A 22,193-nucleotide genomic window follows, 5' to 3' on the forward strand; every position below is an offset into this window, starting at 1 on the left:
CATATGTTTGCAGCTAAAATAGCATATTTGCAGCTATTTCCCATCTTTTGCTCATGGGGACATCATAGCCATCTTTCTTTCCATATTATGGAAGTATGCAGTGTTAATATGCATTAAACCCTGATGACATTTCACAGAACTGTCATGATACCAAGGATTCTAGGTTTGTTGGGGGGGGGTTGCTCTTCTTTTCTATATTCCCTGTGTTCTCTGTCCTTGTCAGCCTCTGATTGTTAAATCTCATAAAGTCAGAGATATACCGGGAGTCAATCATTTACTGTGGGTGATGTGGATTCCCCATTTTGGGGTGAGTTTGTGTAGAGGCTGGAGAGGGATTATTTCAATAGAAGAGAATATTTTTAGCTGAGGTTAAACTGTGGGGGTCTTTGATGCTTTCTGAGCTTGGTTGTTTGCCTGTAGATGCATTGCCCAACTAGGTAACATCATCAGTGCACTGCTAACTATGATAACTAAGGCACCTCAGTCCAGACAGTTTTTCCTAAGACAGCTTATTCTGAAAGTGGCATCAGGAGAGAACAAGAACAGTTTAAGGGTACGGTGCAGATAAATCCAATGTGGAAGTTATCTGACATAAAGTTGTGGGTTAAAGCTCTTTTTTGCCTCTTGGAGGCAGAATGAAGTAGGAATAATCGTGTGACACAATTAAATTGTGATGGCATCTCGCTCTAAAGAAAAGAATAAAAGAAAAGCTGTAACTTGGTATAATTTATGTGACAAGTTCCCACAAACATTGGGTAGAGTCCATTTAATGGGTGAACAGTTTTAAATCTCCTTGATTTCATTGTGAGAGATTTGCACATCTGCTTAGTCTTCTATTAAAACCAACAGTACTTAATGAATTAACCAAAGGCTTATATTTAAAAGTGCTTAATTTCCTGTGCATTACGCCTAATACCATTAATATTAGTAGTATCAATTGTAGTAATGTTCTTACCGCTTTCTTTAGTCTTCAAACTTTTGAAAGGAATGCACAGCTTGGGTTGCATACGCCTGCATATTAACAGTCGAGCAAATGCAAGAAAGGGGGAAAAAAAAACTTTTCTGGAAAAAAAAAACCAGGAAAAGTTTTTTGTGTTTTTCTTTTCTTTTTTTTTAAGGATGAGAAAGTACTTAATAGGAATGAAGCAAAAGAAGAAATCAAACCAGCTGCTGACACAGCTGTTTCTTTTCTTGTCTAATTCAGTTCTGTATAAAGGTACCATATGCTGCTTAAAAACGATGATGGGAAAGATGAAATAATTTAAGAGAATAACAAGAAAATACATGAATTGTCAGCATTCTGTCAGATTTAAAAGAATGAAACAGACAGGTGTAGTATTGACATGTTTCGCTTTGTGTTGCATTAGCAGTTTGAGTGAGAACAACTTCTTGACATGTGCTGAAGTGATGTGAGAACACTCTCTCTGTTTCAGATGTTGGAGAGGAAGCTGGAAGATCTGCCGGCGTCCAGCAGCCATCATTATTGAGAGATAGGAGCCTTGGGTCTACCATGAAGGACTGTCCCTACTGTGGGAAAACATTCAGGACATCCCATCACTTAAAAGTTCACTTGAGGATACACACAGGTGAGGCCTCCTCATAAAAGTGTGATACCTTTATACAGAAAAGAAAGGAATGCCTAGAAGGTGTTCTCAGGAAGTACGGAGGCTCAGGGACTAACCCACAAGAACGACATTCATGTTCTTCTTACTACCATTTAGTAGGTGGCACTGCAGGCCCTGTCATTAGGTGGGATGAAGAAAAATGAGACGGGGGAGGCCAAAACGTAACCTCTCACTCTTTCAACCCATGGCCAGGATCATGAACTTCTTGTTGTAAAGCTGTCAGCTTTGCAACCCAAGAATTCTCTGATATCAGGTCCCAAACCAAGAACTGATGGTTCTTTGAGGCTGAGTTCTTTATCGTTTCTCACAGAAGGACAAAAATCTTGCCAAATGGAGCACTCTATTATCTACAATATACTCTGTGAACTATTAGGGAGAAGCCACCTTCACCCTCTTTCTCTCATACATAATATCTGGGCTGAGTTGCTTCTTACATTTTTGGAGTACACTTCCATCCCTCCCTCCTGGAAATCCACATCTTCAATCCATTCCATTATACCTTTTTTTTCTAGATCAAGGGGCCAGTCCATCTCTCTGCCAGTCCATCTCTCTGCCATTGTTGCTGACCACCAAGCAGCTGATCAGCTAGCCGGCAGTAGTAATTTGAGTCCACACCCTTTGTTAATTTCCTACTCATCTTCAGCAGCGTTGTCCCTTATTGCCTGTACCAAGGACCAACTGTCCCCCGTTTATGCCATTCCACTGCAGCCAGATCACAAGATCACAGGGGAGTGGGTCACCTTAACAAGGCATATTATTTGGAAGAGGCAGCTGAGCTGGAAGGCGGGGTTAAACTTGTCATTAGTTCATTGCGTTGCCACAGGAGACCTAAGTCCTGCCCCGTAAATTCCATTGATCCTTATGTAGTGCCATCTAGATTAATGTCAGGTGCAAATAACCAGGAATATTCATTGAGTTCAAAGCACATAAGAGTTTATTATTTCTATCTTTAATGCAAGAATCTAGTCAACTAATGGTTAAAGCTAAATTGGTGCTAGATAAAGCTCAAGTATCAGCCTTCTCTTCTCCTGCAAAAATGTCTACTAATGATGGCTTAGCGTTGATGTGTTGAGCATGAGTTGTCTTTGGGTGTTCTAAATAGATAACTTAGATAAGCATTGTTTCAGATATCAGTCTCCCCCCGTTATTATAAATTTAAGAGGACTGAAATATTGAGAATACTCAAATATTCTCAAAATATTTAAAAGATCTATCTATGTTGATTTTGTTAAATTTAATACAAAGGGACAATCCTTGGTTGAAAAGTTGTGTTTTTCTGTAACAATGTGCATGCACATTTCTGCATGCATGGAATTTCTATTTGAATTATCAAATAGATTTTTTTTAAAAATGTTTAGAATGGTTCCATTTGTCCAGGCAGAGCAGCATAGGGAGGTGCTGTTAAATACCTCAAAAGCCCCACAATTCCCTGGTGTTTCAAAAGCAAACTATTTTCTTTTACATGTCCTTCTAATGTGGAAGACTTTGTTTAAACTGAATTGTATTTTTGCAAAAATAGAATGTTTTTTTCCAAACATCAGTGAAAGAAAAAAAAATACAAAACTAAAAGAAGTATATTTATTTTTTTAAAGTATTTTAGAAATGGCAAATATTTATTATAACTAAAGGCCAAGAAGAACTGCTTATTTTGTGTTTGATTAATAGATGCACAAATGTCTTCATTGTTCCTCTGTTTAGAAAATGCATGAACATAACAAAACATTCTGTGTTTGAGAACAAACATGTGCAAAGAATTAAATAATTGCTACATAAATTGGAAGGTGATATGGAGATAAAGAACCAATGGATCAGAATCTCAGGGCTATCTGCTGCAAGGTTTAAATACCGGAATTCCCCCCCCCTCAATTTTGTAATTCCATTAGAATTTTAGAATTAGAACAACATTGTGTGTTGTAGAAATGGAAAGAAATAGTAGTGCACCCAAGCATGTTAATAGCATAAAGGACATATTCGGATGCTATCTTTTAAGTCAAAGTTTAATTTAACCCCCCCCCCTTATATTATATGTTAGAGCAAGAAAAACCTGTATTCCACATGGAATTCATGGATTTAAGGTGATTCAGAAAGGCGTGGGGTGGATAAGATGAAAACTTGACAAACTTTGGATGAAAAGGAAGACTTTTTGTTCTGAAAGTGCAGCTTTCACATTGATGATCTCTAAGAACAGAACTGAAAATTCAGATTGAATTTTGGTTCATTGAAATGAAAGTCATTCAAATCTGGATGCAACCAGCTTTGGAGAATTGTGAACCATTCTGGTTATGCACCTCAGAAAGTACGTATGGGGTTATAGTTTCACAAAGCCAATAAAAGAACGAGATGATAGGGAGGAATACAATTATCTAAGATTCTGAGGAAATGGAACGAGGTTTTGTTTTTTTTCCCTCCCTTCGTCCCAAGTACCGGAATCCAGACTCATTCAGAAGAACTGACAGAAAGACCCCCTCCTTCCACGCCCATATTCCAAAATTAACTATGGAAATCACTATTACAAGATGTACTCGTGCCACTGTGTGGGATGGCTTTCAAAGAAAAAGCTATTGTTGGCTAATTATCAAGATTACAACCTATTACACTCAGGAAGAGAGTCACTAGATGCTTCCTCGTAATAATTTGAGACAGAAGCCCTGTTGGATTGCTGTCCCCTCAGGGTTTCCTTAGAGGCCACGGTAGGAAAAGAATATAAGAGATGTATCTGGTGGGGCAGCTGCAGAGCACTGAGGAGAATGAATTAGAGTACACTAAAAATTTTATTCACGTTATATATATATTTCATTCTGTTCAAATGTTTACATGTAAAACAAGGACTGTTAGAAACTGCTGGTCTTTCATAAGGCCCTAAAAACTTGGTTTTCTGCCCAGGACTGGGATCCCATGAGAGTGATGGAGATGGTCTCTGGGCTTTATTGATGGTTATGAAGTTTTTTTTTTTATAGTATGTATTTTATTGTTTTCATATACTCAGTTATAAGCAGCCAAAGGTCATTTATGTGAAATGGGTGGCAATAGGTAGGTAGGTAGGTAGGTAGGTAGGTAGGTAGGTAGATAGATAGATAGATAGATAGATAGATAGATAGATAGATAGATAGATAGATAGATAGATAGATAGGTGGATAGGTGGATAGGTAGATAGATAGGTGGATAGGTAGGTAGATAGATAGGTAGATAGATAGATAGATAGATAGATAGATAGATAGATAGATAGATAGATAGATAGATAGATAGATAGATAGATAGATAGATAGGTGGATAGGTGGATAGGTAGATAGATGGATAGATAGATAGATAGATAGATAGATAGATAGATAGATATATAGATAGATAGATAGGTAGGTAGGTAGGTAGGTAGGTAGGTAGGTAGATAGATAGATAGATAGATAGATAGATAGATAGATAAATAGATAGATAGATAGATAGATAGATAGATAGATAGATAGATAGATAGATAGATAGATAGATGACAGACAGACAGAAAGACATGCTAAATAAATACTTCTTCCTTTTATCAATCTTGTATTATAATTAAAGGGCTACTTTTTGTTTCTTTGTTTGCTCATATGAAGGCTTGAAATGAATGAAAGTTGACTTTTCCTTGACTCCCAAAACTCCAGGGCCCCCTGGAGACAACTGTTTTATAGTCACTTTGTGGGTAGCCTATGTGTGAAGAATTTGTGAGGTGCTGATCCGTTCACCACTACTTGTTCCACAACGTTCATCAGCTCCTCTTCAATCTGACATTGCTTCCCCAGTGGTCCACATACAGTAATATTGCGATACGTCAGTGTCCCTCAAGATTAGGTAACAGTAGCTCTCCAAATAGGCTTCTTAAATCTGCTTCCAAACAAAGATACTTTTTCCTTTTTTCTGTCTTTTTTTTTTCTTTCACACACTTTTCTTTCTTTCTTGCCCAAAGTGGTTGTTTCACACCTAACTTGGTGTGATTCACCTGAGTTCAGATTATGATCTATTATGGGTTGAAAACAGATCGACAGCATTGTTCCTAATAGGAAATTACAGTCTCTTCTAAAAATTGCTACAGATAGTTGCCATGTGTCTAACGAATACTCAGTACGAAGTTGACAGAAATAAACTCAACTCGTGCTTTCTGCTGGAAATGTCTACTAATAGTATTTACAGAGGCAAGATGGATTAGATACATAATTGAAGAAAATGGCCTCATGCACCAGGAACCGAAACAGTTTCGTTGCTGACTTTTTAAAAAAAAAAATTCCAAACTAAGCTAAAAAGATTTTTTTCTCCCATTCCCTACCTGTTTCTCCCGATAACTCCATCCTTAATATTATGCCGCTCGCCTTCCCTCGATGTAATGACATCCCAAACTTTTGTCAAAAATAATTGATTGAATTTAAATAATCTTAAAAGTTTAAAAGGTAATGTTAACAGTATACATTTCCTACCAAACACTAAGTAGGGAAATATCCATTAGTGAAATTAACTACAGTTTCTAGGTAGCTAACAATGTGGTGTATACAGTGAGGCTAATGAACGCTGCAGTGGGTGATATTTCATTATACAAATTAATGCTCACATTTTAATGGGAAAGTCACATAATGAATCTCAGCTTCACTGACAGCAATTAGAAACACAGATTGTCCCCTTCTGGACAAGACACTGTTTAGCAATAAGCAGCTGTGTAAAAAGTCTTCAGGTTTGCAACATATATACATATATATGCTTTAGGGAAAATGGCTGAACAGTTTATATTAATGTACTGAAGCTTCAGAGCTAAGGAGCATCCATATTTATTTCTTCTAACCTTAACTATGTAAAAATTTAGAGAGAGAGACTAAATAAATATTCACAATAGGATTTAAATTCAATCGTGTGGCTTTGCACGAAAAAAAAGAAGAAGAAAAGAAAAAAGATGATGAGGAAGGTTATTAAAATATTATCCAGCTAGTTGTGCTATAGAACAGAAGGTAATAGAAATAAGAATCTTATATCTTGTTTCCCCCCTTTGTTTTTGGTTTGCATATTTCATGATAGCAAGGGAGTAAAAGAGTCAAAATGCAATTGGTATTTCTGACAAACAGATGAGCTATGTGGGGAACATGTGCACGATCCAAAAATAATCCCACAGAACCTTTGATATTCCATTTGGTTTCATAAGTGTGAAGTGAGTGATTAGAATGATAAAAGAAATTACTGAGTAGGAACAGGCAGAATAATGAAGTAATTAAACCATGCTGCAATTCTTTTCTGAAAATACCTTCTCTTGCCATTGATGAAATAGATTATCAATATCTTATTAATTGATTGAATGGCTTTTAAGAATGCACACAGAGTGTTCAGTGTGTGTATTAGAATCTTTCAAGGGACATTTACTTGTTCATTTCATTATCCACCGATATATTAGTAATTCTAATTCTTGAGGATAAATGATACTCCTGGATAGGTTAAAGGAGCCCAAGTTCATGAAGGCTTAGGATACCACTTTCCGGACAGAGTTGGAGAAGACCCCTAATTAAAACCGGACAGTTAAATGGGCAATCTGACGTTCCCTATTTGGTTCAACTTCCTGATGCCTAGGGAAGCATGGCGAATGATAAAGGATTATGGGATTTGCCATCCAAAACATTAGGTTGCTTACTCAAGCACAGACAAATCTGAGGTACATTGAAAAAGTGCCTCATTCAGTGTAAGGCCGTCTTCCGTAGATTAGAATGGGTCCTCCAGAGCAAGGATCCCCAACCTTGGCCACTTTATGACTTGTGGACTTCAACTCCCAGAATTCCTCTGGCTGGCTGAGGAATTCTGGGAGTTGAAGTCCACAAGTCATAAAGTGGCCATGGTTGGGGACCCCTGCTCCAGAAAATCCTGAAATGTAATTTGCATAATTGCCCAGTTCAACTGTCTTTGAAAGGTTGGGCTCTACACTTATTTACAAACCATACAGTGCATTCAGATACTTTTTAAGTCGATCGTGGAAATATAATACTTTAATATGTATTGAATATTTTGGATATAAATCCTTAACAGGAAATCTGAATCTATTTTTGGGTCATGTTCATTCTGCGTTCAAAAATATTTTCTATCCCTGTTCCACATTAATGCACATTTTGACTGGAGATGGTTTTGCATTCGCAAGGCAGAATAATACGCATTTAATTCAAATTTTATTCAATTAAAATTTGTCTTATAGCTCACATTTTGCTAAGTGTCTCGTGTGCCCTCAAGCTAGGAAGTACTACAAAATTCAGAAGGACGTTTGTCCATATGGACTAAATGTTGGTCATTGATGGATACTTCAATGATTAGAACTTAGAAAAGCAGCACAATGAAATAACAGAAACTCTTGAGTCACAAAAGAATGGTTCGTTAATAATGGCAGTGTTAAATGAGCAAACATGGGTGGGAGTTTGAGGGTTCTCTGCATCTTCTTAATTTTCCCAGTACTACATTCTTTTGGGCAGAAAACTCTGATGTTGATCCTGCAATCTCTTGGAACCTGTCTCCAACTTAGGAGTCATAGCTGCAAGTCACCACTGGGATCACTTTGGCTTTGACATTCCACATCCACCATTTCTTTGTTATTAGTGTAACTTTTGTCCAGCAATGAGTTGTCCTGTGGCAAGTTGGCTATGACGAGTTATCCCACTGCAAGTTGGCCATGGCGAGTTGTCATAGACCCTCCTTAATGCCGTGATACTTCTCCATGTATTTGCTGAAAAGGCCAGTTAACTATTGTTTGAAAGATTTTGTTTTTAGAGAAGACTTGACAGAAAGTACAATCTCAGAGGCCGTTTGGGTTCTTCACAAGTAAATTGTGAAGCCCCTGGAGAGGTTCAAATGTTGAACTTCCTCCTCCATATTGTCACCATTCTTTCTTGAAACTACTTACAATGTCTTGATGTTTGTGTTTTTTAAGAGATGTGTATTTAAGCTGTGTCTGTTTCCAACATGGCACCCACTAAATGTGTTGGGATGAGAACTCCCTGATTTCTGCTGAAAATCGCTTTGCTACCTAGAAAGCTGGCATTCCAACATTCTTGAAGGCCATAACTGAAGGAGATGAATACATTTGCACAAGTGTTTAGAATGCAGTACTGCAGGCTAACTCTGCATTACTACTGCCAGCAGTTCGATCCTAATCGGCTCAGCCTTCCATCTTTCTGAGGTCAGTAAAATGAGGACCCAGATTGTTGGGAGCAAGATGCTGACTTTGTAAACTGCTTAGAGAGGACTGTAAAGCGGTATATAAGTGTGTGTGTGTGTGTGTGTGTGTATACAGGGCTTTTTTTCTCATAGAACGCCCAGAACAGAGTTCCGGCACCTTTTTTGGGTGGAACCTTGCAGGGTAGGCAAGGCAAATTGTATGATGTGTGTGAGTTCCGGCACCTTTTTTTTTTTTTTTTTTAGAAAAAAAGCACTGTATGTATATGTATATGTGTGTGTGTGTGTGTGTGTGTGTGTGCATGTGCATGTATATATATATGTGTGTATATATATATATGTACACACACACGTATATATAAATATATATATATATGTCATGTATTTCTTTTTATTATTTTTTGTTGACATGGGGACAGAGGAGAGACGTAGAAAACAAAGAAATAATGTTAGGGTACACAGTTCACAGATGGCTTGTCTTAATGTTCAAATCATTTCAGAGAAGAAAGAAATGTCCTTGTTATTCAGATTGCTCAGACAAATAATTGTTGTTATTGACAGAACACCATTAAAAGAAGCTTCTAAGACTGTCAGACTGCTGTCTGTTTCAATGACAAGTCCAGCATTCAGGTCTTTAAAGAATCCCTTGATAGCCACTCAAGCAACACCCCTATATATATATATATATTTACTTTCCTGTTTGTCTACCCAGCTTTTCTTTTTGGGGGTGTGCATGTGTGAATGCCTGTAAATATTTCACATATGTGCTGGAGGACACCTACATTTCTTTGACATCAAAATCAAAGAACCATATGGGATTTGCACTGAGATGGAAATATATAACCCAAAAATATCATATGTATTTTAGAACGCAGCTTAAGCCAACCCTTATTCTTTCAAAGAGGTCTTATTGTAGGTAAATTACAGATTTTACCACTAAAGCAAAAAAGGAACCATTAGTGCAAATTTAAAGCACTGCAAAAAAAAAAAGTAGATAATATTAATTTCAGGGCAGCAGAATCTATTTTGTACCTTTTTATTACTCTTTTTCTCTTTAATTTTTATCGACTGCCTTTTATCTTAACTATATGTTCTTAGCCCGATGCAGTTGCAATGCACTAAAATTGCATTAATATTTTATATAAACCATATTTATAGTTCTTTATTTGGAAACAATGCAGCAGGTCTGCAGATCCTTGAATCCTTCTGGAATGGTGCCCTCCAAATAATGATAAATTACTTGTGCAGAATGCCATTTGCTAATTATATCCATGATTTACTGCAGAGCAAGACTTAAATCATTCATTTCAGTCTTGCGTAACAGTGCCATAAAATTTTTAGGTTTAAAAATGGTTTCCATGTGTATAATTTAAACAAATTTTAGTGCTATTGTATACAGAAAAACATTGTAGTCATCCATTTGTTATATACTTTCTCTCTCTCTCTCTCTCCTCCCCACCCACTGCTCTCTGCTTGTACTTTTAATGATCACTGTGTGGAATGGTGTTGCTTCATTTTCATAATCATATCTTCTAATTCTACAGCAGCTTTAGCATATTAGGTTAAAGAAGAGATGGTTGATTGTGTGCTTATAGCGTGTCAAGCTTGTAGAAAGCTGTTTAAAGGGGGGAGGGGAACCCTTAAAATTTTAATTTCATATTAAGGAAGAAATTATCTTAGGGGGGGAAATGGATCCTGGTGGCCATTTGGAACTGTTATTGTTGTAGACGTGTAAAGTTCTTTTGTTGTTGTTTTGTTTTGTTTTTTTTCCTCCAGTAAATTTGCCTTTTGATAATTGCAGGTGAGAAACCTTACAAATGTCCCCACTGTGATTATGCTGGTACCCAGTCTGCATCATTGAAATACCACCTGGAACGACATCACCGGGAACGGCAGAATGGGGCTGGATCCCTCTCTGGACAGTCTCATAGTCAAGAGCACAAAGAAGAAACATCAAGTAAAGGATCCATGTTTGTTAGACCTGAAATACTGAGAGGAGCTTTCAAGGGTCTTCCTGGCATAGATTTCCGAAGTGGGATGGGATCTCAACAGTGGTCACCAGGAATGCTTTCTCCAGGAGATCATCCAGGTCATTCAACTGGTATCTCCTCTGAGGCTTCTTCAGATAATATGAAGGGTTCTGACACACCTTCCAAAGGGACACGTTTTTCTGACCTAGGCCGAGCGTATCATAGTATGGTTGGAAACGGTGTGAACTTTCAAGGGTCTCTTCAAGCTTTTATGGACAGCTTTGTCCTCAGTTCCTTAAAGAAAGAAAAAGGAAAGAAAGAGAAAGTCCTGTCCGACTGCCTTTCTGCAAAACTTTTGGGTTCAGAGATTAGTGAGGAGAAGTTGCCCATTAAACAGAGAAAAGCAGAAAAATCCCAGTACGAACCTCTTGATCTCTCTGTAAGGCCAGATGCAGGCAGTCTTCCAGGTTCATCAATTACTATTCAAGACAACATTGCTTGGCACGGCTGCTTGTTTTGTTCCTTCACAACCTCTTCTATGGAACTCATGGCTCTTCACCTTCAAGCCAACCACTTAGGCAAAGCAAAACTTAAAGATGGTGTTTTAGGATCAATTAGAAATGGTAAAGACCAACCTAGAGAGTCGGTGGCTTCAACAAATAAAGCCAACCTGCTGCCAATTTCTTTACAGTCCAATAAAGATTCAGCCGTTTCAAATCTGATAGGTCAAGTGGAAGCTTCTGAAAGAATGATCCAGGGATCCAAGGATTCTCCTGGAGAACAAAAGAATTCCTCTTGGCCTGGTCACGTGGACTCCACTTTTTATAATTTTGCAGCTGACTTCTATAAGCAATTTGGCGTCTACTCTGGCGTCGGCGGAGCACATAACTCTTGTACCACCGCCGACATGGACCTCAAAACCCAGTCTGAAGATGACCCACCTCTGCTGCATTCTGACCCCGTTAATAAAAATGCTACTGATGACCTGTCTGACATTGCATCCTCTGAAGATATGGAGTCTTCCAAGGAAGAAGCCATTGATGAGGAGGATCTTGAACCCGAATCTGACCTTATGAACCAACCTTTGCCCAACCTAAGCAAAGATAGCATTGACAGAGGAGACAGCATACAAAGCTCTGTAGCCTCCAAAAACTCACAAGGACTCATTTCACCATTGCCGTCTTCTGAAAAGCAGTGGCATACTTTGGGCCTGCTTTCCCCCCACGAAGCTGCACAAGTAGTAATGAAACCCGAAGCAACGTCAACCCCACAAGTCCTGGAGAAGCAAGTAAACATGCTGTCAGTCCTAAGAGCCTACAGCTCTGATGGCTTAGCAGCCTTTAATGGACTGAGTAGTAGCACAGGAAGTAGTGGATATATCAAGAGACCTGACTTGTGTGGTAAGTTTTAGAATCCTTCTTTCAGACCATTTCAGAACAAAAAAAAAAAAAAACCCCATACGAAATGACTAAATAAGTTTAGTTATATTTGTTAGAAAATCTGGCTTTCAAAAACCATGGGATAAATGTCTTCTTTGTTCTAGAGCATGGACCTCTATTGACTATAAATGGTGCTTCTGTGGAAGAGTGTGGCCTTTTAATGTGGTCCAGGCCATTCAGAAAAAAATTACATTCATGTACTTTTAAATTAGATTAGCAGTTATATAAGAGGATTGTATTTATACTATGTGATTGGGACATTTGCTGCTCCAATGTTTTAGCATTCTGATTTGGTTTTTTTTGTTTTTTTTTTTAAACTGATGTGGTAACTTGCAAACTTTTCAGCATTTGAACTGAGGAAAAGACACTGGACACTTTGTTAAGCCTTAGCCAAACGTGCTTTTTTTTTCTTCTTCAAATTTCTTTATGTTATATAAGGATATAACACTCAAATAAAAAAAAATCCAGTGAGTTATTCCAATATGTAGTTATATTTTTATAGGGAAATTTTGAAAGTCCTCATCAGACAAATAACCTTCCATTATTTTCAAAAATTAAACCACTTACTGTTTCCGTTTTCTTATTGAAAATAGTGTGATCATCAAATGATATAATGAATATGATAGACACATATATTAAAATGTAAAAATCCAAAATCATTATTATTCTTGAGTATATTTATATAGTTACTATTTTGCAGTAAAGTATGATTTTTGGAGTCACCAAATGGCAGGATATTTTTTTCTAGATTTGTCTGAGTATATGGGGTTGNCCGTTTTCTTATTGAAAATAGTGTGATCATCAAATGATATAATGAATATGATAGACACATATATTAAAATGTAAAAATCCAAAATCATTATTATTCTTGAGTATATTTATATAGTTACTATTTTGCAGTAAAGTATGATTTTTGGAGTCACCAAATGGCAGGATATTTTTTTCTAGATTTGTCTGAGTATATGGGGTTGCCAATTTGTCTAGCCAGGGTGAAGAAGTTCAACATGTGACATACATAATTGCCATATAGTTTTGGCATCATGGATTTTGATTGTGGGAAGATTTGGAAGTTGATGTGTTTAAGAGCCACCACTTGGGGACTCCAATATCCACGGAGAAATTTAATACCCTTTTTATTCATGACTTGTTTTAGTTAAGTTTTTTCCCCCCTCCTTTGATCACCATGTAACTCATCAGCACAGAAATAGGCTCATAGTCCTTCTGGAACCCCTTCTGATGCAAAATGCAACAACCTTGGAGATCTAAGGATTCTATTAATCCATCTTTTAATGTCTACTTTACACTCTTCAAGAACAGAAAGGACTGCCAAAAGCATGAGTTGAACCATTGCAGGAAAAGAAATGTCAACATTCCAATCGCCCCAGTTAATGGGAATTGTCACCCAAAAGCAAGTGATAATCCGATGTGTCAGCTCCAGTTTGGAGATGGGTGAGGAGCATATAACTGCATTCACAGTTTTGCTAGATGGATGCTACTCCTTCTATCAAGGAAGAAATGCTTTGAAGGCTAGCTGCACATGTACTGAAATGCTTCAGTTTGTGAGAGCCAACATAAATTCTGAGAGCACAACATCAAGCAGAAAAAGTCTTCTCTGAGCAAAAGCACATAGTCTTAAGTGATGTCTAATGAGCCTCAACGGGTAAAACAAGAGTAAGCAGCTTACAAATATTATGGGTTGTCAGAGAGACAACTTATGTCATTCCTCTCAAGTTTGCAATTCACAAATCCACCCCATTCAAACTGCATATCTCAAAAATATGCGAGGGAGTTTATTCCAAAAATGTGACCCCATTGATTTCCTGAATTGGAAGTTATTCCATCAAGGGAGAGGTCTCCATGACAGAAGTAAAAAAAGAAAGAAACTGAATTAGAATTGAATACATGCAGGAGAGGTTTCATTGTGGTTTCCCCTTCTCTGATTCTCTATTTGCCACTTAGAAGAATAAATAGATCAAATGAGGCATCAGAACTAGTCCTTTGCTATATGTCTGGCAAGCCATCTGAAGGATGTTTTCAAATTCACCCACGAGTATTATTTTTGATTTAAAAGGGGAGAGAGAGAAAAAAAATTGAGCTTCTGAATTCTTGACATTTAAGGCATCAGGTCATAAACATATATAGTTTCAAGAAGAATTCGCTGAAGCTACACGTTGCATGGGCCTATAATGTGTTACATTCTGGGAACTTGGAACCAATCACATTTACCATTCTAAGCTCAGAATCTGTAACTATGCAGAGCAAAGAATGCTTTCCAAATTCCTTTATAAAAAAAAAAAAAGGCCGGGGGGGGGGGGAGGAGAGAAAATGCCCACTGTGGGATTTCTGACAGTTTGAAAAATATTGACAGCTNAAAAAAAAAAAAAGGCCGGGGGGGGGGGAAGGAGAGAAAATGCCCACTGTGGGATTTCTGACAGTTTGAAAAATATTGACAGCTGTTAATGTTATGCAAATTAAAAGCTCCACTTTCTCTCCTTTTAATAGCTATTCCACCTCATCATTCTAAAAAGGGGACTTCCCAAAGAAACGAAAATATGATCTTTCCGAGTTGCTAATTTCAGGGCAGGACTGTATTCAAAATATAATATCCTTCCCCCCCCCCCTCTATATATTTCTCAGCTACTCCCTGGACAGGATTATGGTTTGGTCTGATCCCAAGAAGCAGATTCATGGGATTTCCTGATAGAAACCAGAAAATATTTGCTGGTTGGTGCTTTGTGATGTTTAGTGCTCCAAATGCATGCTTCCTCAAAAGATACATGTAAACAAACAGTAATAAGGGATGAACCTTCAATGGATACTCATTCAAAACATGTTATTAGATTTATAGCTAAGGTATCATTTAAATGTAAACCAACCTGGGCCGGGGCGGGGGGGAGGTAGAAGAAAGAATTTAGAAGATTGAGTTGAATTTAGAAGATTTGAAGAAGCCGATCTTTTGGGAGCTGCTAATAGAAGACTAATGTCAGGTATCACAAAACTAAGCAAATATTTCCATCTGCATCCTTTTCAGCCCAATTCAACCAGTTTCTTGGCCAATGGAATGCCAATGCAATCCTTGCTTCATGACTAACCTAGATCTCATTGTTTTCAAATAGAGTACAGGCAAAACTCAATATTACTTCACAGTTTGCTAGATCGATTATGGGTATTCCCTGTGTATTTTTCTTGGTATGTATCTGCTGCTGAGAAGCATGCGATCCACAGATTCCCACCTTATGGAAAACTCGGAGCATCCGAGGTGAAAAGAATAGGTCTTTTTCTCACCCTTAGTAAAGATCAACCACCTTTTCACAACTGAATTTTGAAGAAAAATTAGTTGGCTTGCATACTTGTTAGATGGAAAGGGTAGGCTAGATATTGCAAAATTTGAAAAGAGATTTAACTTCTTCTGCCATTTTTTTCTCCAGCCTGTTAAAAGCAGTTCCATTCTCAGTTACCTGGCCAGAAAGAAAGGGTAAAGGAGTCTTAGAACAGAGTAGAAGACAACATTATGAGCCCCTTACCCAGCTGTTTCTTCAATAGGGAAGCGTTGGAGGAAATGTTTCCTGGATTTTTTTTAAACACAGTCTTTCTTTCTCTCAATCTTTCTTTTGAGCAACCTCTCTTTCCACACCAAATCTGGTCTGGTTTTGTTATGTTTCTGTAGAGTTACTCTGCTAATAGATGGACCAATGGACAGATACTCCCTTTATTTAATTTCTTTCTGACGCACGTTTGGGCTGAAAAAAATAAAACGAGTAGAGGGCAGGATTGGGACAAAAAAAAATAATTAAATTAATTAAATTGCTTTAATTCAATTCATCTCTAAATTTAGTTCAAATTAAATATAGTTAATATAGTTAATGTTTTCTCTTTTGGTAATATTAGAAATACAATTTGTTAACAATTTTTGATTTGGGGATCATACCCAAAACTTTGGGGCGGGGGCACACAATTATTTGGAATCTCAGGTTATGCAATAGAGTGCTTATTAAATAATGTCTATATAATTTCTGCTCATTCCTAGTTGATGAACTAAAATGTTCCTAATAGTGCAAATCTAGATTATGAAACTCAGCTCATATAATAGGGGCATTCATTTTTTTCCCCCAAGTTTGGGATAACTGGGAAAATGCCTCAGATTCATTTCACCTTGTTCCTCCAATTATGTGTTATTCTCATTGCCCCGAACATGAATGATTCATTTAATATGGAACCAATGGTGTCTTTATTAATCGTCTACATCAGGGGTCTTCAAACTTGGCCCTTTTGTGACTTGTGGATTTCAACTCCCAGGTAGGCACGCTGGCTGAGGAATTCTGGGAGTTGAAGTCCACAAGTCATAAAAGGGCCAAGTTTGAAGACCCCTGGTCTACATAAAGAAATAGGCTTCACCCCTCAATCAAACCACTCCTAACTCAGATAAAAGTGGTCACTAATTCACAAGACAGTCAGTTGTTCCCCTGCTTTTAGCATCCACATTTTATTTTGGATTTTATTTTATTATTTTATTTTGGGAGACTATAATCATATGATATATTTCTTGGTTTCATTGGCATTAGCAGCAAACTCAAAGCAATATCATCGTTAAGAACGATGAGTTTTGTTCCAGTGTCTTTCATTAAACTAAATACGGTTTTAGGATTTAGTCACATATTACATTGTAAAAGAGCAGTTGACCCAGACAAACACACACATACACTTACTTGTGTCTTACTTTATTTTCAACTCAGCATCATGCATCAGGCTCATTTATGGCACAAGCAATCTATGCTTTCGTTCAAATTTGCTTCACTTGCATAAATTGTTGAAGTAGCCAGCAACAGTTTGGAATCAGTTTAGCGTGATTCCACGCAAAAGTTTATTTTGAGTTGGTGATAGATAGATCACTGTAGGACTTTATATGCTAAAGTCACATAAAATGCTTTTATTGACCCCCAAAGGGGCTAGAAGGGATGCCTCTGAGCTGAAAGATACTTTATGATAAGCAAAATAAGGTATGTGTTTCTGTGTGCAAAGGTATGAGAGGCAACGGATTGTGAACCACTATATACTTTAGATTATGATGTTTAGTACACACCACTTCTTCACTTCACATCACTTCCACCACTTCAGTGGAACAGCTTGCCTTCAGAAATTGTGAGTGCTTCATCACTTCCAACTCTACTCTACTCTACTCTACTCTACTCTACTCTACTCTACTCTACTCTACTCTACTCTACTCTATTCTATTCTATTCTTCCAAAACACATTTATGTGATTAGCAGAAATATAGAGAGGAGAATACAGCTAATTGGAGTAGTCATGTCCTTTGACTTTTTTCTTGTTATGTGTCTTTCTTAATAATAGAATACTTAATAATTCATTTTAGGACACGTTTTGGCTTATATGAAGACAACTTTGTGGTTTTACTAGATATTATTGGTCCTCTTTCACAGATAGCAATCTTATCACATCAAGAGGGTCTATTTAATAGAATATTGTGTATTTCATTCAGTATCTGCTACCTCTTTTTTTAAATTAATATTATGAATGGGCATTCAAAGTTGTGTTTCCAAGGAAGGGAGGAGATGAGCCTAAACATTTTTGTCTTCGTGGATCTATATGTCTTCGTGGCATTGGTTAGCATTAAGTAAATAGGTCCTTTGTTTCCTTGAGAACTAGCCACATTGTACCTGATAGGTTTTTCTTAGAAAAGGCATGTATACAATATTAGTAGTGGTGCACCAAAAACTGAATACTATAGAGTCAATATAGATACTCAATTTATCATTTCATGCTTTTGAGAGATGTTCCTGATCCTTCCCTAAGATTGTTCTGTATCTAGAAATTTGCAGATAATATCACAACCTGCTTCTATCGGCTACTGACTTAACATCCCAAACCTGATGTGCCTTTTTAGACATTTAGAGCCTAGTTGACTATTTTTGTCCATCATACTTTTTTTTCCCCTTCTGATTTTTAAGTTTCTCCTAAACTTTATTCCAGCATCCCATTGTTTCCAAAAGCGAATGTTGTTTGCAGGGGTATGGTAAGGTATACAGATTTTCATGTTAAATTTAAGCCACAAGAAGACTGAATAAAGGATTATTGAGCAAGCTCATATTATTTTGTACACTCTAGGGAGAGGGCATGATTCAATAAAATCCATACCCTTATTACTGAATAAGGTATCATGCTTAAACTGCCTTCCAACCAATTTATTTCAAGAATATTTTACATGATTTTTTTTAATGGCAAGCAAAAACTCACCCACCCCCCAAAAAAACCCCCTCTTTCTTTTTTCTTTTTCTTTTTCCAAGAAAGAGATTTGTGCCTTCAGTGTGCATATCTAACAGGCAGGCACATTTGTGATCCAAATGTCACAATGTCTGTGTATAATGCTGGATAAAAGTCCCCCTAGGACAGGGGTCTTCAAACTTGGCCCTTTTATGACTTGTGTACTTCAACTCCCAGAATTCTTCAGCCAGGCACGCTGACTGAGGAATTCTGGGAGTTGAAGTCTACAAGTCATAAAAGGGCCAGGTTTGAAGACCCCTCTCCTAGGGAAACATGTACGATCTATCACTTTCAAGTATAAATACACACTATGTCCCATGTTCTAAGAGGGACCTGTATTTTTGCAAATTTATTCACCACTGAGAGAGATTTCGATGACACCCTTAACTCTTAGCCAACCTCCTTGAGGTCCTCCTTCTGATGCAAGTTTCTTTGCTCCTAATGAAGTTGCTCCTCGTGTTTGTCTATGTCAACAGAGATCAAAAGTTGGCTCCAAGTCTTGGACCTTCAGCTGCTGTTGTAGACAATGCATTGCTATTTGCGTGGCGATATTCAACCCAACTCAAACGGCCTTCCTCCTTTTTTAATTAAGTCGAATGCCAACAACCCAATGAAGTTTGCACTCCTGGATAAAAGGGCCGATCTGTGTCTAACGCAGCATTTGCCAAATGGTTCACTAGTCATTTCAGTACAAACAAATGGATGGTGTCAGTAAGTCTGCAAACACTGTTGACATTTAGCCTTGTTTATGTTACTTTCTTTTTGCTGCACATTTTTGGCTCAAAAAGCTACTGTCGGAATCAACAGTGACTTCCTAGCAGAGAAGCCAAGCTCTTCTGCCTTTCATCTGGGGACAGTTGCAATATTGGGGAGGTTTGACTTCACCATTCTTTAACATTAAATATATTTTTGGCTAACTCACGTTAGAGATCAATGAGTCTTCTGATTTCAAACAAGACAAATATCAAAGTTAGAATGTTTGGCTATGGTCAAAGGCTCCCCTGGTCTTTCCAGTTCAGAACTGGGAAGTTGACTTGAAAATCCAGCAACCAATTTTTGGGTCCCAGTTTCCAGAGACAGATATGCATTTTTCATACAAAACAGGCAACACTTTCATTACTCCAGAGTTATTTAGTTATTTAGAATGAGAGTAAGGGACAAGATGTGAGAATCAGGTTCCATCTCATCACAGTGTAAATGTAGGGTCTCATTTGTTGAAGTCATTTGAAATGCACAAAAAAGGAACAATAGCTATTCCAAATTACGTAGAGGATCCAAAATTGTAGTAAATGATGGTGTTTTGATCAAAACAATTTCTGTACTTCCAGAGCACTCATTCAGTGGCAGTCTTTGTGCCTTCCACTTTCAAGCACATTCAAGCTGTAGTCACTTCTAGATACAAGTATAATAATCCCTTTACATTCTGTTCTATGCAAAGACAGACAGTTTCTAGTATTCCTTTATATGCAACTAAATTTTAAGACCATGCTCCAATACAGACAAGAATATAGTGCATTAGGTTTAATCTGATTTCTTGGGGAATTATTATGACCAAAATATTCAATGTCTTAAGACTACAAACTCAAGCAACTATGTGTAATTCAAATTGCAGCTATAAGATAATTAAACTATAGTTTTGGAAGATTTTTTTAAAAGTTAAATGAGATTGTATTTCAGACAATTCAGCAACAATAATTTGTTTGTAGCATTCTGGATTATTCTGCTATAGTCTTTCGAACCAGGGCCAGTTCTTCAAAATATGGGACATCTGATGTCCAACTTTATTATTATTATTATTATAATCCAGGGGAGTCCAACCTTGGCAACTTTAAGACTTGTGGACTTCAACAATTCTGGGAGTTGAAGTCCACAGGTCTTAAAAATGGCCAAGGTTGGACACCCTTGGTCTAATCCAAGTGTACCAAAAAATGAGAAAAGTTAGCCTTTGATCTCATTCATTGTTCTTCTAGTTGCAATACGACTATAAGTATTTACAGTACTGTATTCAAACCATGGTTTTGTATAACTTAAATTATCATACTAAACCACAAATAGCATAAAAATGTAGGCTGTAATTTAGCAGAAAACTATTCTTGTGTAATTCTTATGGAAATCAGTAGGATATTCAGATGTGTGGAGTGAGACTGGAACGGCAGTCATTCAAGATGATAAAACAGTCATATGTCATTGTTTTGATCTGAATTTTATGTCATATATAGAGACCCCAATAACCTTTTTTTTATTTAAAAAAAATAAGAACGGCTATTTTGGATTTCCTTTTATTCTTGTAAAAATGTGTAATCTTGTTGCATTTCTGAATTGCTGCTTTTTTTTCTTCCCCTTCTTGTTCCTAAATTATCATGTCACTTGGCACAAGTGTAATTATACCTGTTGCTCTGTTAACTCTTTAAATCAAAGAGGAATTTCTATATATTTGTCAGTAGGAATTATAATGTGTGTTCACTATAACATGTAATTGCAGCAATACGAAATGAAAGGGTTTGTATATGTTCTGTAATGTAGGCATATGAGTTTAGAAGTATGGATTTCCATACAAGTGAAAAATTTCCTTCCTTTTTAAAAGGTTATTTATTGTCATTTCTACTTCAGTTTGAACTAGTTTCAAATTTTGTAATACTTTAGGAGGGGAAAAATGATTGTAGTTATCTTTTTTCATATTCTTTTGAGAAATGCTTCCAGTTTAATATGTTGGGTACTGGATTATTATTATTTTTTTCCTTCGTCAAGAAATGACAGTGAAATTCAATGAATAACACACTGACGACCACAGTTTAAAACCTGTGATTGAAGTGAAATGTGTAAACTTCTGCTGGGTTATCATGTGCTTTGAAATAGAGTATTGTTGGAAGTAATTAGAAAATATATTAAGGTTTCTTGGTAATGAAGGCATGTAAGTTTTAATAATTGTTGCTTTCTGAATAAGTGTCACACTTTATCTTTAAATGTATATGGAGTTCCAAGTTAGGTCATTTCTGAATGGAATGTAAAACAATACTAAAAACAATGCTTCAATAACTTATCTTGGTGTTGCTAATAAAATTAAAAAGCTGTTAAACATTAGTATAGTTTGGACTCATTTTGTTAATTCACTCGACAGCTGAACTGCCAAAAAACTGAAAGACAAAATCCTGCTTGAAGTGCTTATTTCTTTCATTTCTCTTCCCTTTTCTTTTTAAACAGAAAACTGAGCAGAGCAACTGGTTGGTTTTCCCCCCCCAAATACCTTATATAAAAGCCCCAACTTTCTTTCTTTCTTTCTTTCTTTCTTTCTTTCTTTCTTTCTTTCTTTCTTTCTTTCTTTCTTTCTTTCTTTCTTTCTTTCTCTCTCTCCCTCTTTCTCTCTCTCTCTCTCTCTCTCTCTCTCTCTCTTTCTTTCTTTCTTTCTTTCTTTCTCTCCCTCCCTCCCTCTTTCTTTCTTTCTTTCTTTCTTTCTTTCTTTCTTTCCTTCCTTCCTTCCTTCCTTCCTTCCTTCCTTCCTTCCTTCCTTCCTTCTTTCCTTCCTTCCTTCCTTCCTTCCTCTCCTCCCTTCCCCTCCCCTTCTCTTCCTCACAACTTAATAACTTAATAATTGATGAAAGAAGCCTGTGTTTAAGTGGGTTTGAGAAAATGCCTTGGAGATGAACTCGACCTTCATGGCAGGACATCAAGCATAACTGAGCAGGACTGAAGATTCACATGATGCCAGATCATTTCTCTCTTTTTCC

The 22,193-nt window shown here is 37.0% G+C and overlaps 1 protein-coding gene across 1 annotated transcript in view; it reads left to right on the forward strand.

Annotated features, from left to right (window-relative positions):
• Positions 1-463: 463 nt before the first annotated feature.
• LOC107294432 (zinc finger protein 536-like) overlaps positions 464-22,193 on the forward strand; it is a 141,667-nt gene continuing 119,937 nt past the window's right edge. Inside the window, exons 1-3 of the mRNA XM_015823662.2 lie at positions 464-553; positions 1,415-1,586; positions 10,582-12,150. Coding sequence (XP_015679148.2) covers positions 464-553; positions 1,415-1,586; positions 10,582-12,150 — 1,831 coding nt within the window. The remainder of the gene's footprint in view (positions 554-1,414; positions 1,587-10,581; positions 12,151-22,193) is intronic.

This window comes from Protobothrops mucrosquamatus, unplaced genomic scaffold, assembly GCF_001527695.2.
Source record: "Protobothrops mucrosquamatus isolate PMUCROS unplaced genomic scaffold, P.Mucros_1.0 scaffold1943, whole genome shotgun sequence".
Taxonomy (NCBI): Eukaryota; Metazoa; Chordata; class Lepidosauria; order Squamata; family Viperidae; genus Protobothrops; species Protobothrops mucrosquamatus.